At 36.1% G+C, this 18,057-nt stretch overlaps 1 protein-coding gene across 1 annotated transcript in view; it reads left to right on the top strand.

Moving 5' to 3' along the window:
* The window catches only part of GIPC2 (GIPC PDZ domain containing family member 2), a 28,599-nt gene extending 10,818 nt beyond the window's left edge, over positions 1–17,781 (top strand). Inside the window, exons 2-6 of the mRNA XM_031600566.2 lie at positions 1,949–2,134; positions 5,290–5,470; positions 8,489–8,598; positions 9,311–9,392; positions 16,538–17,781. Coding sequence (XP_031456426.1) covers positions 1,949–2,134; positions 5,290–5,470; positions 8,489–8,598; positions 9,311–9,392; positions 16,538–16,692 — 714 coding nt within the window. The 3' untranslated portion in view covers positions 16,693–17,781. The remainder of the gene's footprint in view (positions 1–1,948; positions 2,135–5,289; positions 5,471–8,488; positions 8,599–9,310; positions 9,393–16,537) is intronic.
* Positions 17,782–18,057: the final 276 nt, after the last annotated feature.

The following is an 18,057-nucleotide window of genomic DNA, read 5'->3' as shown; positions in this document are numbered from 1 at the left end:
ACTCACTGAGAATTCTGGAGACTTATAGGCTGTAGTGGGGAATACCATCCAGATGAAGGTCTAAAAAGAGAAACTCTGGATCAAGTTTCTAAATATCACATTTCTACTCTGTTGCCAGTTTTATCTTTTCAAAGGTGTGACAGTGATTACTAGATGATTGTCTATTTGACAAGGTCAGATGAAGGATATTAATGTCTAAAGTGTAAAGCCATAGGGCTTGTTGTTCATTGCAAGAAATAGAGCTAAGTTGCAGTTGTAAACTGGCCAAGTTACGTAGCTTGCAAGAAAGCTGAGTGTATATATGGATTTTATATAATCTGTTCAGATTGAAACTTTTTCATGTAAAAAAAAAGTCAATGATTAGGTGTGATTTTTATTAATAAAATAAAATATATTATTCTGATTATAGCAATATGAATTTCTCTAGGTTATATTATTTTGTAAGTGCTTATTAGCTTGAAAAACTTTTGCCTTACTTGAGAGAATAAAACTGATGTCTGTTAAGTGCTGTTGTGACTGTTGTTATTAAAGCATTAGGTTGGAGTGTTTGTTTGGATTATCAGATAAGTAATTAGACTGTTTTAGTTCTTTTTTTTTTTTTTTTTGTAAAGAAATAACTGAAGACTCCACCAACCCGGAATCTCCATCTCACTTCTAAGCTTTCATTTTTCAAAGGTGCAAAGACACATTTATATAGACCCCACATTCTATATAAATGAGGAAAACAAAATGCTCTCTTTGAAATACATTAGGAAAAACATTTTACCCTCATTTGTTCTAGGACAGAACTGAATAGCTTGGTTGCTTTCATTTTTTTCCTGCCATCATCCAGTGGCACTAGAGTGAAGAAAAAGGCATTTGAAGCATTCTGAGGCTGAAATCCACATAACTTTTGTAGATGTAATGGGAAAAGAAGGGAAGCCTGCATTTCCATCAGAGCACCAGGGGTTCTGCAGGTGCTGATTTATTCTTATGACTAGGAGCAGTTAGGCTAGCATGCTAGACCTCACATATGGCTGCCACTAGAGCCGTAGCAGAGCTGTAGGACACTGTGACATCCCACTGCTGTTTCTGTCAGATGCATCCTGCTGGCAGCAATGCAGACGTAACATGATGACGTCCCTTGCCAGTGGCTTGCACCTGTGACAGAGGCCAAATGCAATATAAAGCTGCCTCCTCCTCTTCTCCTGCTTTCATTTCTACTTGAAATATGGTCTTGAGGGAATCATTTGCCTTAGACATAGATCTTAGGGATGGAGTTTCTCTGGCCTGTACCCCTGTACTCTCTGGCACTGCCTGGGAGGAAGCTGTGTGGGCCGCCCTCAGGCCTTGTTCTTGCCTGGCTTCAACTTGACAAGCAGCCTGCAGATGAAATTGCCCTAGCTGTGAGATGGAACGGGGGATTTGTTTCGTATTTTCTTGGCTAGACTATTTTCCCTCTGAGCATGTGCTACATCAGAATGCCTAACACCTGCCTAGGCTGGCCTGATTCCTCCATACAGTGCTGTGGTGGGCAGACCCCTTGTCTGTTCACGAGCAATACCACAAGTTGGAGGTTGGTAAATGACAAAGAACAAAATCATGGCTGCTCTTGAGGTGGTATGCTCAGCCCCCTTAAGCTGTTCAGCTGATGCTGCTGGTGTCTGGGTTTGGTGCCCTGTGGCAGACTGTGAGAGGCTGCTTGCACAGATGCGTCCCTTTCCTTTGTTCCCTGCAATCTCATATATGCTGTCTGAGCTATTGATGCTTCTTGTCATTTTTGTGGATGGAGAGTGTCACTTCTCCTGGGGCAGGGAGCTGGAGAAAGTGAGTTTTTATCATGTCAGTTATGGATCTGTCAGAGGCTGGTATTATGCTCTCCTTAAAAGAGCCCATCAGCCTGTCAAATTCACCAAACCTAATAAACTGTTAAACTTCAAGGTAATGTGTTTCTTTCCTTCCTGCACAGATCATGTTTTGTACTTTGAACACTCATAAAGTTGATATGGACAAGCTGTTAGGTGCACAGATTGGCCTTGAAGATTTTATATTTGCCCACGTTAAAGGACAACGAAAAGAAGTGGAAGTTCTTAAATCTGATGATTTGCTTGGGCTTACTGTTACAGACAATGGAGCTGGCTGTCCCTTTATAAAGGTAAATTTATTTTCCAATTAAATGCTTTTTTTTTTTTTTTGGTAGAAGTTTCTGTTACTGTGGTAGGTTTATTATTACTTTAATGACCCTCTGGAACTATCAAGCCATTTAGCATATGGCAATTACCAGAAAAAGTTGCTTTTCCTTAGATTTATCATTTGAAATTAGTTCAGCTATTTCTGTACTGCATGTCATTTTTAAATTAGATCATTTGTTTGTTGCTTCCATGATGTGTATGGGCTTTATGATATGATCATTTTTCTGTAACCAATCCCAAGATAAGTGTTGCATACTGCTTATGTCTGCTTCCTCTTTTTTTTAGTGAGTTTTCTGACATCATTGGTTAGATCCTTATAGCACACCTGTCATTCATTGTAACAAGCTGTATTCTTTCAGTCTTAAAGCGTTCATGGGGTAAAATCCTGCGTGCTCTGTAAGAGCAGCTGCAAGTACAGAGCGCTTTCAGCTTTCCAATACTGGCATTGCCTTAAGTAAGATGGATTAAAAGGTGGCAAGGAGATGGATTAACAGACTTCACCCCAATTAGCTTGCATAGAAAATATAGGTAGTAGCGCGTACAAAATGTTAATCATAACTGCTCTCCTCCTCACCAGCTGTATGACCTCCAGGCCATTTGTTTTGAGACAAGTAAAGATGGAGGAAATTATGGCACCTTTCCTCCTAAACTAGGTATTAGGAACCTTGCCCCATTTTTCCAGCCTTTCTAGGTGCATTGCTTTAATCTACTGCAATTAACTGTTACTAGTGAGACACTGGAAATTACCTTTGATTATTGCTGTCTCAAATGTTCACGTTATTACTATTATTAACAGAGCTTCTTGTACGTAGAGGTTGTATTCTCTATTTATTTCTTAGCTACCATGGATATAAAAAGTAGGCTTGCTTGTTGTAAAAAAAAAAAAAAAAAAAAAAAAAAAAAAAAATTGCTCTTGACAAAATTGAAATGCAGTGGAGGCTTCAGCAAGCAGTCTGGCAAAACTGTATCCTCATTTTTATGTTTATAGATAGGAAACTTTGAATTTTCAGTGGTAGTATTAATGCAGCCCATAACACTCTGTCACGCTGCTACTTATGTTGCATTTTAAAAGAAGACATTGAAAGCAGTGCTTCAAGTTCACTTGTGCAGCACTGTGTAAAGCATGAGTTTCTCTGTCCATGGTTGGTAATAGGGGAAGAGGAAAACAGCAATTGCATTAACTGCAGTATAATTTGAGTGGACTGGAAAACCCTCACTACATCAGTAAGCTGCAGTTTCCAGGAAATTGTATAGGAATTGTCTGACTACATGTAATGTTGTCACTCTATTGGTCTAGTAATAGGTGTAACTGATGTGGTCTTCATGGAAAGGCAATTCCACATCAGTTTAAAAGATTTTCTGCAAGGTTGTTACTGTTGCATATTTAACTCATGGCTAATATTAAACAGCAGAATGTATATATGTACGCAAAAATAAAAGCTGTGTATATTATATATTTAGTTGGCTAGCTACATCACTAAGCAGAAACTGACTTTACTTAAAAAATAGTTTGGAATTATTTCCTTATATTTTCATAGGAAATAAGGATTCTAGCTTCTACACATTTTCTAGAGCACTTGAAATACAAGCATAGCAATTGCATCTTAACTACTATGACATTATAGTTTGACTGTCTTGAGTCAGTTAACTTGGAGTGCTCTGTCTCAATAAAAAAAAGAAAGAAAAAATTGTTTGAATGCTGCACAAATGGTATTATCAGGTGATACTACTTAGTCAAAAGTCTTGGTAGTAGGATCCAAATGAAGAAGAAAAGGTAGAAAGAATTCAATGCTTAAACTAAACATGAAGTGTGGTGGACACAATTTTGAACCCTGACAATAGAAATGCATTTGGAACCTGATTTCTTGTTTGTATACAATTTGCCTCTCTTTTTTTACCAGAAGTCTTTGTTTTTAATCTAGGTTAAACAGCAATAACAAAAAGTGCTAGAATGAGTTAAGCTCTGTGTGAAGCTAAAAATTGTTGCAGTGTCTTATAGGACAGTGAGCACTATCACACTTCCCACTTACTCTCTCAGATAGAGGCACATATGTGGGCTTAGACATGTGCACATAAACTAGAAACAGGTTTTTAAGATAGTTAGCAGCTAGGATAAGTGCTACAGTATTAAGTGGAAGTATGTTTATCTCCCTTGTCTTGTTGTAAACTCAAAGCCAGCCTGAAATCAGCCTCAGTCTTTATTGAAATGTACATTATTTAGGAAGATTTTCAATGATATCTGTGTCTCTGAAAAATAGAAGACATTTTAGAATGTCATGGCTTTTATATTAAATAGGATAGTGGCTTTCATGACTGGAGCGTGATAAATATGACAGTGTTTAACAACAATAAACTGAATCACTGAAATCTTAATTGTTCTTTAATTGACTTGATAAATCATAGAGATCTTTTAATGATTGTTTTTTCCTCACTTTAAATTGAACTTTGGAAAAACTATGAATACTAAATTCAGTTTCATTTTATGACCTCTGCTTCTATGCCACTTGTATTCCCTGAAATAACATTTGGAAGCATTTATTGCCCTTCATTGTTATTTCACAGGAAATAACTTACCATATATAGTTAAGTGAGGAAAATTGTAGAAGTTTACTCAGTATAGATGAATCTTAGCAAGCTTAGACTTACATAGTACCTCATTTTTTAGTATGTCACATTTTTTTGTATGTCCCAGGACTATACAAGAGAAGTTTGGTACCTATGCTTGTCAGAGTATAAAATCAAAAGTCAAGAAGACATTCACGTTATTGGCACATTGGGTACAGTTTTAAAGCAAAAAACAAAACAAAACAACCCCCCACCTGCTCCCCCTCCCCCCCTAAACCCCCAAAACATTAGCTTATTCAGAAGCCTTAACTTCTGAAGTACGATTGCATTTTTTTCTATTGTTGATTTTATATACAATGTATGTATATTAAAGTACTTTGTTTAAAAATAATTTTCTAAAATGTCTTTTATGGCATAAATTTTAAAGTCAAAATGTCCTGCTGGCAAAACAAACTCAGTGCTATTGATATTTTTAACTGACATTCTTGAATCTGTCACCTCCTTACCATTTCAAAAAAATGTTTCTAATTATTTTCTGTTTTTTAAACAACAGCGAATCAGAGAAGGGAGCCTTATGGACCAAACCAAAATGATCTGCGTTGGTGATCACATAGAGTCTATAAATGGAAAAGATGTGTCAGATCTTCGGCATTATGAAGTTGCCAAAATGCTAAAAGATCTGGAGAAAGGTCGGGTGTTTAAGCTGAAGCTGATAGAGCCTATGAAGTCATTTGGTGAGTGTTGCTTGGCTGTTTGCCTTGTTCCCTGGATATTGAACTCCTGACATTGCACTCCACTATAAATTTGTTTTCAGGCAAGGTAATGTAACTGCTGCAAAAAGAGAGGAATGTTCTATGTACAGAATAGATACATATATATATATGTGTGTGTGTGTGTGTCTGTTTGTGTGTGTGTGTGTGTGTGTGTGTATGTATGTATATATAATATATATTTTTCTTGGAGTGGGGAATTTTAGGAAGAAATTTTCTTCCATCTGCTTTCTCCAGCAGTTATCCTGGTATGGGCTGACTCAGCACTGAGTCTCAGTTGCTTGATTTCTTTGCTACCACATGGCAATGCAGAACATGTACAAGTTTCATAGGCATGGTTTTAAAGCATGAATCATTTCACTGATCCCCAAAGCTTCCTTTCCTTTACATCTCTTGTATATGAATCCTGTTCGTCTGTGTATCAGATTTTTCTATTTGTGAGCTTTAGGTGGGACTGAGCTATCTAATGCAGAAGAATAAAGCAGAGAAGAGTCTAGGATTCCCCAGAGCATATCCTTGGCTGCTATCCCCAACATTTTGTTCATTCTTTTATTATACAGCAGGTATACTTACAAATGAAGGAAATGAGTTAGACAAAGCTTGTGTCTACCTGGTGCCTGACTGCTGTGTGAAAGTGATACTTATATAGGACAAATGTATACCTCCTGCTAATCCATATGTAAATTAATTTTATCAATGCAGTAAAAATACATAAAAATATGTTGTGTTAGCTTAGGAAGCTAAAATAGAGATTGAATTTTGATTTTTATTCTCTCAGGTTTTGATTTGTTTCTCCCCCTGATCCATGCATTATTTTTCTTTAACAAGTACAAAATACTTTTGCATTTTAAGTATGTATGACTTCATGTGCACAGTCTCTTCACCACAGTGGAAAATATTTGATTTTTTTTCTTTTTTTTTTCTTTCTGTTAGCAGTTTACAACTGCTGTCATACACCAATCTTGACACTTGGTGTCAGAATAACAGCAGAAATTGAAACAGAAATTTGAAGATTGCTTTTGGTGAATGTGATATGCACAGAATGTGATATATCCAGTGATATTAGAGACATAAGTTAATACTCGTGTTGTAATGTACATACGTACAGTGTTGCAATTAGCAATATAATAATATCTTTTTAATATGGGCATTCAGGGCTAAGCCTATTACTTAGTCTGTTTGTAAAGAGTGGGGTAAATCATCGTTTGATGACTTAAACTATTATCTAATAGCAGTTATTTTCCAAAGATGATTAAGTTACCTCTTTGTCTGCTGATGATGTAGAGAAGGAAACTTGGTAATTCCATGGCAATACCTTTTATCTCACATTAAATTAAGAGTGAAGTAGAGCTTATTGGACAGATTTTTGAAAGCTGCATGTATTTTTTATTCTACAGAAATGGGCTTAAAACTCCCGGTGTCCAATATGAGACAGGTTAAGAATACCCTGGCTTTTGCCTTAGGGGTAGTTGAGATTTTGGCATAAATTTGTGTGAGATTGTTTATGCTGCAGTATGCCAAGAATAGCCACAGAGGAGATGACAAGATCCAGATCCTACTGGATAAGTAGATGCAGGATGCCTGTTAATTTCAACAAAACCTGGTTACTTTATGTTTGTAAAAGTGTAGGAATGAGGGACAAGTCTCTGTCAAATTACCAGCTTTTATTTTCCTTCCTATTAGTGGAAAGCAAATGCAACTGTAATTTACTGGTTGGATATCTTCCTATCTTGTGTGCAGATGCTGCACTAGCTGCCCTAGGCAAGGCTTAAAGTACAAAATTGAAGACTTCTCTGAATAAGAATTGTCCTTGCCAATCTTAAGCTAGGCTTCAGTGAATTGGTGAAAAATTAATAGAAACAAAGCAAAGACAGCATAAGGCAGACTATAAATTTAAATGTAAAAGGAGTAGTTCCTGCGTTAGCCAGAGCACTTTCATGTGAAGGTTATGTCATAGTTTAAGTTTCTAGTGGTGGCAGAACTGGAAAAATATGCATATTACATATTTTGGGACAAATTAACAAATACCTATATATTAAATTTCATTAAAGTTCACATTTCAAGATTTTTTAGCAGAATAATCTAGGCATACAGCATAAGTTCTTCTAAAACTAGGAATAGTCTGGAGGATAAAATAGCACAGTGAAAACAATTCTACAAAATTCTTTCTGGTACTTTCCAAGTTAAGTAGTTAACTACTGAGTTAGTAAGTAAATTAAATCCTCGCCAATCCTGAATGTGAAATTATGGCTCATCTCAGCCTTTATGTTCTAGGACATATCTTATATGATTTCATACTCAATTTACTAATATAATAAACAAGGAAAACTGAATTCAGGTAAAGAAAATAAAACCAGACATTCTCTTCAGGGACTTATTAGATGTGAAATCCTGACCTTCTTGAAACCTGTGGAAAAACTCCCACAGGACTACTTATAGACAGTTTCATCTGAGTGACTGATAGTAATCAAATAGCTTAGCATGAAACAGTTGGACTTATTCACCACTGTGTGGCTCGTTATCACACATTTTGAAATGATGTTTTCATCATAGCCTCGGTGAAGGATGAAAATGTTGCAAAACTACAGCTACCATATAGTCTGCCTATGAAGGGCAGGGTAAAGTCAGCATTTGGGTGATGACTTCAGACATCATCTGATAAGTACTTGTGGTTTTTGTAGAACATGAAAGTAAAATTATATGAAATGCACATGTAATACTGAATGCAATAGGCTTCAACAGATATATTTGTCAATAGATATCCCAGCTTCAACAATAGTCAAAGTGCTTATCAAAGTTTGAAGAAAAGAAATTGTCAGCAAAGCTATGTGGGGTATGTAGTTAATTTGTGGTTAAAGTTTTAGATGCCTATTGGCTTTTGATTAGAATTAAAACGGAAGGTAATGTAACAGCGAAGCAGATGCATTGTATACATAGTATATACTTAGCTTTGTTGTTTGTTTGTTTTCTTTTTTACTTTAGAAAAGGTGGCAGCAAGGTCCAAAGGTGGGACTCTGACAGAGGCTAAAATCTCTAGAGGGAGAGAAACACTTCGACTGAGAAATAAAGGCCCTGCCACTGTGGAGGAAATGGTAAGGTTATTTTGTGGCTTTTCAATAGTTCAACCTTCTAGCACCCGATTTTTAGTCTTCCCCAAGGTTTTGAAGGTAAAGCAGGGAGGGAAAATCCACATTACAAAGCTTGTGGGACTTATGATGAAGACTGTTTTCTGTAAGGAGAAATGTTTACGCAAAGTTGAAGGCTAGGAAAGATAGGATGGGGCTCAAGAATTTGGAAATGGAGAACCTTTACCTAGATGGATGATGTTAAAGTGCATTAGACCAAAGAGCATTGAAAAGAAGGAAAGAAAATAGAAGGAATGGCTGAAGATGTAGTTTTGTATCTGACACCACAAAGTGTACTTAGCTAGTTTAAGCATGGTTGTTACAAGAGGCTAATAACTTATGCTGACATGAATGTGTGTAAAACCAGGAGTAGTGTTTGGAAGAAGAAATTTTTCTTATTTCAGGATCCTCTAAAGCTGATGAGACTTTGATAAAGATCTGTTGAAAGGCCTGTGTTTTATTTGGTCAGTGTAAAAGTTATGTGGTTTTTAGTTTGTAGGATGATTTTAGTTTGTGAAAACAAGGGAATAGGGAGGGATAACATGATTTACTTTTAGGTTTTGTAAGTCTAAGCAGCTAATGAGAGTGAGGATAAGCAGTAGGCAATTTCTTGTTGTTTTAAAGTCTGTGTAGGATATAGTAATACTTTTGCACTTTTTCTACCTTTATTTCAATAAAGCTGTCTGAAGTTGAAGAAAAAGCAGTAAAAAAAGTGGATGAACTTCTTGAAACATACATGGGGATAAGAGATATTGAATTAGGTGAGTTTTAACAAATGCTTTACTACATGATTCAGTAATTTCTCATTCTGTCTAGCCTATAACTTATAGTTTCAGTCTGTGTGTGTAAACAAAACAAAACCTATCTAGAATGTAAACCAAAAACCTTGCCTATGTTTTTCCAAATATCTGTTTGATAAAGGGGAGAATTTCTCACTACAATCCTTATGATGTAATTAATCTTCTTTCTGCCCACTATTTATACACCACTGAATAATTTATTTAATTATTTGCCATTAACTGTCATTGCCATTCTTTATGGCATATATTTTCTACCAGAGCTAGTATGTGAAGTTGGGGGATTGTTAAGGTCAAGCATGTCTATTTGCCATTTTTCCTCTCCCTCTCTCTCATCCCTTGGCTTAAATGCTTTAAAGGAGATCATTATAAAGTTAGAGTCAGATCTTTTCCCGTGAAGGAGTAACTATTTAGCAACAGGACTGATAGAGTAATTGCAGGTTTATCAAATTCTTTAAAGCTGGTTTACTGAATGTGGGAAATTTTCCATTATATTTGCTAGCTTTAAAATAATCAATTTGTAGTGAAAGAAACTGTTGAAAATCAGTATTATTAGTTCCTTAAAACTGCACTAAACTTGCTCCTGCAGCTGTTGTTTCTCTGTTTATTTCACACCACGTAAATATGAATTTCCATTTGTAAGGGAAGAAGCTGTTCATGTTTTGTGGTCTAGCTGACTAAGAATTGCCAGTGTGGGAGCAGTGGCTAGGTGCAGTCCTCATATGATATCATTAACACCGAAACAAAGGCAGAAGTTATTTGTTATCGCAATATCAAAAATCAGACAATTAGGAAAGGACAAACTAAGTGGAAAACAATACTGAAAGAAAGCCTTTATATGAGAGAAGTGGCAGAGGCAAAGCAATAGAGGTGATAAGTCTGGCATGTAGCTAAGGGTAAAGCAGAATGCTTGGACAGTCAGCAGTTAGCAGGCAGGAATAAGAACAATAGAAAATAATCTGAATACCCAAAAGACTTTTGCCAGCTGCTGCTACTGGCAAGCATCTTATTGGCAGTTCTACACATTTCTTCACAGGAAAAATTGTAGGCGAATTACTATTTGTCTCTCAGCCTAAGGTAAAGGTGGGCTTCCTGGCACGGAAGCGAGAGTGAAGCTGCATAGAACTGGATAGTGCTGTTTTGCAGATATTAACCTCCCAGTTCTAAGGAAACTAACAGTTCTTAAAAATTCTATTCCCAGCAACTCTAGTATGTGATACCTTTGACATGCAATACATTCTCAGGAGCCCTGGGTGGTGCAGTCTGACCCTCTGTTTAGGTTTACTGTAAACAGCCTCTGGCTCAGACTTCAAAGCTTCCGAGTCTCGTGCCAGTCACCCCTTCTGGAGCTGTTTTTGTCCTGCAGCTGCTGCAAACTCCAGCTTGATCCAATCTTCTGAAGGCTTCTGTCCTTGTTAGTTACATCCAAGGTCTCCAGGCCTCCTGCCCCATAAAAACAGGCAGCTCTTGTTTTGGTATCTGTAGCCCAGGTTCCTGAGATTGTAGGCTAGAGCTTGTTTTTTTGGATCTTCAGGATATGCTGTGCTTTGCTGTGTGACAGGATCGAGAGTTCCTGTGGGAACTATTGCTACCTTTCTTTGACTCTCACTACCATAACTGGGTGGTTCTTGTACAATTGACTGAAGAGTTCAGTTTGTAGTGAAAGCTTGGCTCTGATGATTGCCAAGCACTTGATAGTCCTATGAATTCCTTGATATTTTTAACAGATCTAATGTCATTGCATCTTTCAGTATGTACCTTGGATAGTCCTAAAGAATGCCTTTAAAAAATGCTCAAAGAATGGACAGGTCTTTGTCCTCAAAGCTACTCTGTGCTTCCCAACTGGGTTGTTGGTTTGCCTTTTGCCTCTTTCTTCTCTTCCTCTCCAGAGGACTGTTAAACAAAGAGAAATTGTCATGAATCAAAGATAACAGGTTTACCTAGCTCTAGTTTGCATCCTTGAAGCTGTTTCTTGAAGTTCAAATCTTAGTCAGGGGCCAATAATGGTTAAAAAAAAAAAAAAAAAAAAAAAAAGTTTTATCACTTTTAAATAATTGAACAGCTCTTGATCTCTTTAGGAAAGGAGAGCTAATCACTTGTCACAAATCTGTTCAATTAACATATGTCAGTTTTTTTTATATACTAGATGTGATCAGTCATCCATGAAGATGAAATATGAGGAAAGGATTCATTCAGAGAATGCCAATCACTGCTCAGCTAGAAATTTCACTCATTACTCAAGCCAGATTAGTTGAAAATGCAAGTCATCACAATGCGACAGCCGACAAGTGATTAAGATCTCAATCATTGCTCACTCCCATGCAATTCTGTTTGTCAGAAGCTCTGGTTGTCAGTTAATATTGCTTTTTCATCTCCACTAAAATGACACTTTCATAGTGAGATTGAATTCTGAAACAGTGCCCTAATTTTGAGCCAGAAGTTAGAAAGAAGAGAAAGAAAAATAATGTAAAATTATAGACAGAATTAAAAATGAGATAAAGCCCTTAATTTTTGAATTGCTAAGTATCTTGGCAGTTTCAAGAATGGCTGACTAAATATACACGAGCCCCTGAGTTGGAGGAAAAGCTTTTAAATTGTTTAATTGAACATCATATATATTTTTTTTTGGATGGGTGGCAACATGGTTATTTTCAGGTATCTAAACACTGAAATTTACATATCTGCTTCATGAATGCACTTCTACCTCTCTATTTTACTAGGGAAAAATGGCTTAATTCATAGGAGATGCATTTGGCTCTGGAAATGTACTCCTCAGCTTCATGCACATGTTAGAAATTGGATGAAGATTTCAGCTTTCTTTAAAATACAAATGCATTAGTGAGGTCTGCTGAAGATTATTTTAAATCTTGTCAGTGTTTTCTGATACAGGAACATGAACAGCTGATTAACTGGAATGTTTCAGAAAGCAGTGTTAGTGAAGAATTCTTATGGCATTTATTTTTAAATCAGTGAATTGAGATAAGCTCTATTTGACATCAAAGGTTGTGGATGGGAGAAAGCCTGTATCTACAGTACTCAACCCCAGAATGCTATCAATGGAAAACTTTTGCAAAAGAGTTTCCTGTCCAAGTTGAGATGTTCCAGCATCTTCTGGCTACTCTTCACTCATAAATATTTTGTTCTATTTTTATGCTTTTGGATGATTGTTTCCTTGCAGATGTTCCCTTAATGTTGTCAGATATTACATACCTTAGCATATTCTCAATTCTGTTTAGAAGAATTCAGATCTACTTTTCAATTTCTGGTTTTATTTTTCCAGCTTTCCATATACTCAAAATATGACTATATTCCATATAGTTTAATCTTTTCCTCACTTAAGCTTTTATTCTTTAATCATCTGTACATCCCAGCAATGCTGGATAGATATTTGTATTTCGAAATGCTTTGAATGAAGTGGCATTTTCCTCAAATCTGTTGCTTTCTTCTCTTGTCACCAAACTTAATTCTTCAAAGGATTGTATTTCTCCAGTTTTTGTTCTGTGCCCTTCAAACTGATTAATTTGTAACAATGTTCAACACGAAGCTAACACCAAGGTGTATTAAACACTGAAAACTCTAATGGCATGCTTTGTTTTCTGTCATATTGATAAGGAGTGTGGATGATAATTTTAGCTCTTTTAAATTATTAGGCTAGACTAATATTTGTTACCTTTTGATGAAAGCAAAACTTCTGATATCATTACAGCTAAATAAATAACTGAAATGTCTGTTAAGGCTTCTGATTTTTTTTTTTTTTTCTGAAAGTGACAGAAGATGAAATAGGTGGCAAAAACTGCTATGTAAGGTGGTTGTGTTCTGGGAAGTCTGATAGTGAGCTGCTTTGGTTAAAGCTGAGAAGAAAATTTCTTCTGTTGCTTTTGAGTTCACTGAACTTCTCACATTTTTTATGAAATTTTCTCAAGTATGAGCATTGCTAGCAGTGGGATTTTAAAACAAATTTCTGAAGACAATGGGACTATCTGGATTGTCAAGAAAAATATTCTCTGTATTAGAATAAAATTTATGCAATCACTTATTGTGTAGCTGTCATGAGAAGCAGTGGGAGAAAGAGGGGAGTGGAGCTAATTTGACATGGAGATGTTGTCCTCTGAGAGCCAGTAAAGTTCTCTTCCAATTGCCACATATCTACCAAATACCCTTGAACTAAGCACTTTTTGATTTGTCTTGGGAATTATGCATTGCAGTTGTCACCATGTAAGCATGCATATTCTGCACAGAATTTTACAGCTGTGCTTCTGAGGTCATGGATGCCACACATGCACGTGGGTAAGAACCAGGGGGGTAAGAACGTGTACACTGCATGATAGAGAAACTACTCTGTCTTAGTGCTTCTGTGTGTATGAAACTAGTGGAATACAGGGTTCATCTTTGTCTGTTCGTATGCATCGGTGGTAAGAATTAGTGTGCCAACACCAGTAGGGATTGCTTGCATCTCACGTTGCCGTTTGCTGAACGGTAATATAATGCTGCTGGCACTAGAGGTCAGCACCATGCTACTGAAAAGGTATGCAGGAGACAGAAAGATCTCGCACTTTCTGTGTAAATGTATTCTATTGAACCAGATGAATTAGGGAAGGGGAGTGTGCATTAACAAGCGTAGCTCATTAAGTGTAGTGGTAGTGCTGATTGCAATTGTTCAATATGGTTGTAAAGGTTTTTATTTGAGGCTGCTGCTCTCAAATGGCTGTGACATTTTGATTTATTGTCACTTCATAATTTGGGAAGCTCAATATTTAAAAAGCCTTATATTTGAAGTAGCATTTTGGTTAATGACTGTGTAATTCCGAAGTTTTAACTAGGACGGTTGAACTTTAATATAAGAATGTGTTATCATATGGCTCTTTCATGTATCAGTTTATGTCCAGAACTTGCTCTACCACTTTTTCCACTGGAATACTTGTCTAGATTCTCACTCTTTTGATGACTACCTTCTTTTTAATATCTTAAGGAAATGTATCCAGGCATACTTTTCATGTCTAAATTGTCTTTTACCTTGCACACCTTCTCTCTCTCCAGCCTTGTTTCAGTGTCTATATGGAGCAGCTTCACATCCTCATTCATATCAGGAGGACTGCAAAGGTTAAATTAAGTCCTTCACCTCATTTCCCTTTTAGACTGCTCTGAGTCAGTATCCCAGGGACTCCATGGGGGATGCAGAAAGAATCCACACAACAACGATAGGTTACTTCTGGCAGGGAAAGACATCTTGAGTCCTTGAGATCCTGTACTGTTGCCAGAAGTCTGGGTAAAGCTTAAGCTTTCTTGAGCACAGCAGTTTGTTTGTCAGACTTTGGGCTTCTTTGTGGTGTTTGGCATGGAGATCCTGTTTGCAGTCTCACGTCTGAATGTAGTTAAAACTGAAACATCGAATTTCTTCAGAGTTGCTGTTGCTGACGTCTACAGTGTGGCATGTGGCTCCAGTTTGCTCTCAGCTTGTTAAAAGTTTGCATAATAACCAGCTCTATTTTCCAGACAGTTCCAACTATCAATAAACAATTTCAGGTTAATAAAATAATATTAAATACACATTAGAACAGGGAAAGCTTATTTTACATTTATCAGTGAGATTTTGCCATTTCAATACCATGTACTGCATGCATTACATAGCAAGTATGCAGTAGACTGTCCTACTGAAAATGGTCTTATGTGATTTCAGGATTTCCTTCCCTTTCTCAGGCACTGTAATACATGTTTTTCTACTCAATTATCCCTCTAAAAAAAAGACTAGGAGTTATTAAATCCTTCACATGTGACATTAGCATTTAATATATTCGTGAAGAAGGTGGTGGTTACTTGTTCTTCATCTTCTGTTATACATCATCTTGCAGTTTAAGGCAGGTGTAAAAGATGACAATGAAGTAAATCAGAGTTTGATTTAGGATTTAATCTATTGTACAATATAATCTTTTTTTGTTGTTGTTAATATGAACAGAGGCTGTGGAGCAGAGGTACAGCTAAGAAGATAAACTCACTCAGCAGTTCTTTTGTGCTGAGTCTGTTTTACAGTCTTCTGCACCCCTCAAATGAAGATAGCCTACTGGCTTAGCTTAGCTTTGCTGGTCTCTCCTGAGCTGACATCTTTCATCTTTTCAGGAGGTGCAGGTGCTGTGAGAGAGAGAGCTTTGAGCCCTCACAGCTTTCCTTTGCACTAATGCCCCTACAGCCACTGTTGAGCGCTGTTTGTGATAGACTTGTAATTTGTCCTGGAATCTGAGGAGTTGTCCAGTGGCTAAAGCAGCTTCCAAACTGGAGTCTGAAACTTGATAAAGATTGATTCTCATGTGTTAAACAGGAGAAATTGCTGGATGAACAAGATATCGGTTTATTTCTGTTTGCTAACAAATGGCATTCTGCTCTTTTTTTATGGATTTTTTTGACTGTGCATAATATTTGAATCCTTTTTTCCTGAAGTATTCAAGTGTTTTCTCTATACTTTTTTATCATTGCTCTTTTCCAAATACAGGTTATAACACAAACTTAGAAGCTGTTTCTGGCAAACCCATACTAATTTGGTTGCATGTATCTACTGTATAGGTAGATAGGAACATTTTCCCATGTTCAAACTTTTTGTAAAAAAAACAAACAAAAAAACCCAACAAATTTGGCTATTTTAAACTCTGACTTGCTGGGATCTTTTATTTGTTGTTTAGAGGGGAAAAAAGCATTTGAATATGCCTTTTAGATAAGTGAGCCTACATCAAACTCACTGAAATTGGTTGTGCATTAGCATGGGGCTTGTTATCACAGGAATTTCCTGTACCTTGCCTTTAGACCCATGCTTCATGTGTAGTAATGAATGGTGAATATAGTTTAGTTAGAGAGAAATGAACTCTGGTTGAATTAACATCCCCAAACAATTAAAAGAATATATAATGAACACTCCAAGGAAGCTCTCCCATTTAGCAAAACATAATGTATCTACTGTGGGAAAGGGAACACAAATATTAATGAATTCAGGATTCAGTAGGTAAGCTTTAGATCCCCTTAACATTACTGGATTCTGAAAACTCTCAAGAAATATCTTGGACGAATGTTAGTTGTTACTTCTATGAGAATAATTTTTTTACTTTCTGTTTGTTTGTTTTCAGCTGCAACAATGGTGGAAGCAGGAAGAGACAAGAAAAACCCAGATGAATTTGCAGTGGCATTGGATGAAACTCTTGGAGACTTTGCATTTCCAGATGAGTTTGTCTTTGATGTATGGGGAGCAATAGGAGATGCTAAGCAAGGACGACTGGAATGAGAATTGTGAAGTTTATCATTCTCAATTCAAAAATATAAGGTGACTTTGAAATATGTATGTCAGAATACTAATATTTTTATTGATATAAATCTGGGGTGCTCTATAAAAGTATTCTTATCAGAAACTTTATTTTACAAAGGGAAGTTTCTAAGAAATAAAGATAAACTCAAAGGTCTAACAACTGCACATGTAGAATGAATATTTGATTCAAAGGTGGAAATCACTGAGAGGAGAAGGGTCAAGTAGATGTATTTATACATGCATTTTATGTGCTTTGGTATCTATTTTGAGAAGTAATAGATATATGCAAAATTTTTTGGATTATCTTTTTTTTTTTTTTAAAGAAAGATTTATAAACTTGATTTTTAAAAAATAATCAACACATTGCAGTTCTCTGATCTGCTGGTTCTTAAGTATTCAAGTAGGCCAAGAGCTGTACTGTTTGTCCTGGATGTAGACTTTTCAGTAGACAAAGATGAGAAGAAGCCACCCTGCCTCTGGAGAACCCATGTTCAGGAAAAAGTAAATTCCTCTGGGGGAAAAAAAAAAAAAAAAACAAACCAATAACTATGACTTTAAAATGAACTTGCTCTCATTTTTGGTCATAACACACACTGCCTAGTAGGTATTTCTGAAATGATTTAGTAGAAATGCCTAGAGCAGGAATCTGTTGCTTTATTCAGATGCCATATTATCACAATCGCTACTGCATAATAAGAAACAAATGTTAATTTTGATTAATATTCACATATTTAGATAATATCTGTGATCTGGCAGAGGAGTCTGTAATACTTGACTAAATGCTTCACCTATCTTTGCTTGTAATAAACACCTTGCTGAAATCCTGTGAAGTTCCCCCTTTATCTTGTCTGTTGTTTTTTTCAGAATGGCAATGTAGAGATATTTAAGAAGGTGCTCAGAATCAGCAGATGTAGTAGTATGATCACAACTGCAGTTTGGATGAAAATGAATGTCTAAAACTTCAATTAATATCATTTTATACTTTAGGATTTCAAATTATACTGTACATAGATGTTTATCTTAACTGATAATGTTTTACTAATAAATCTTGGATTGTTAAAAAATTAACTCTCTCTTAACACATCTGCTATGTCTGCATTTATCCTCTTGTTCACTCTATATTTAATGAAGAGCAGTGTTTTGTTTTTATTTATAAGTGTATTCTTTTTCAGTTATTACTGTGTTAGGTTGTAATCAAGACATACTTGCTCATTTATGTAGAAAATGTAATTTTCAAGAGATACTTGTAGCAATTCTGATTTTTTGAAAAAATATATGCAATTTACATTTTAGCCAAATAACACAATGAGTATCCTTGAAAATGAAATTGAACGAAAATATGGT

This window comes from Phasianus colchicus, chromosome 9, assembly GCF_987193195.1.
Source record: "Phasianus colchicus chromosome 9, bPhaCol1.hap1.1, whole genome shotgun sequence".
NCBI lineage: Eukaryota > Metazoa > Chordata > Aves > Galliformes > Phasianidae > Phasianus > Phasianus colchicus.
This window is presented reverse-complemented; position numbering and strand designations above follow the sequence as displayed.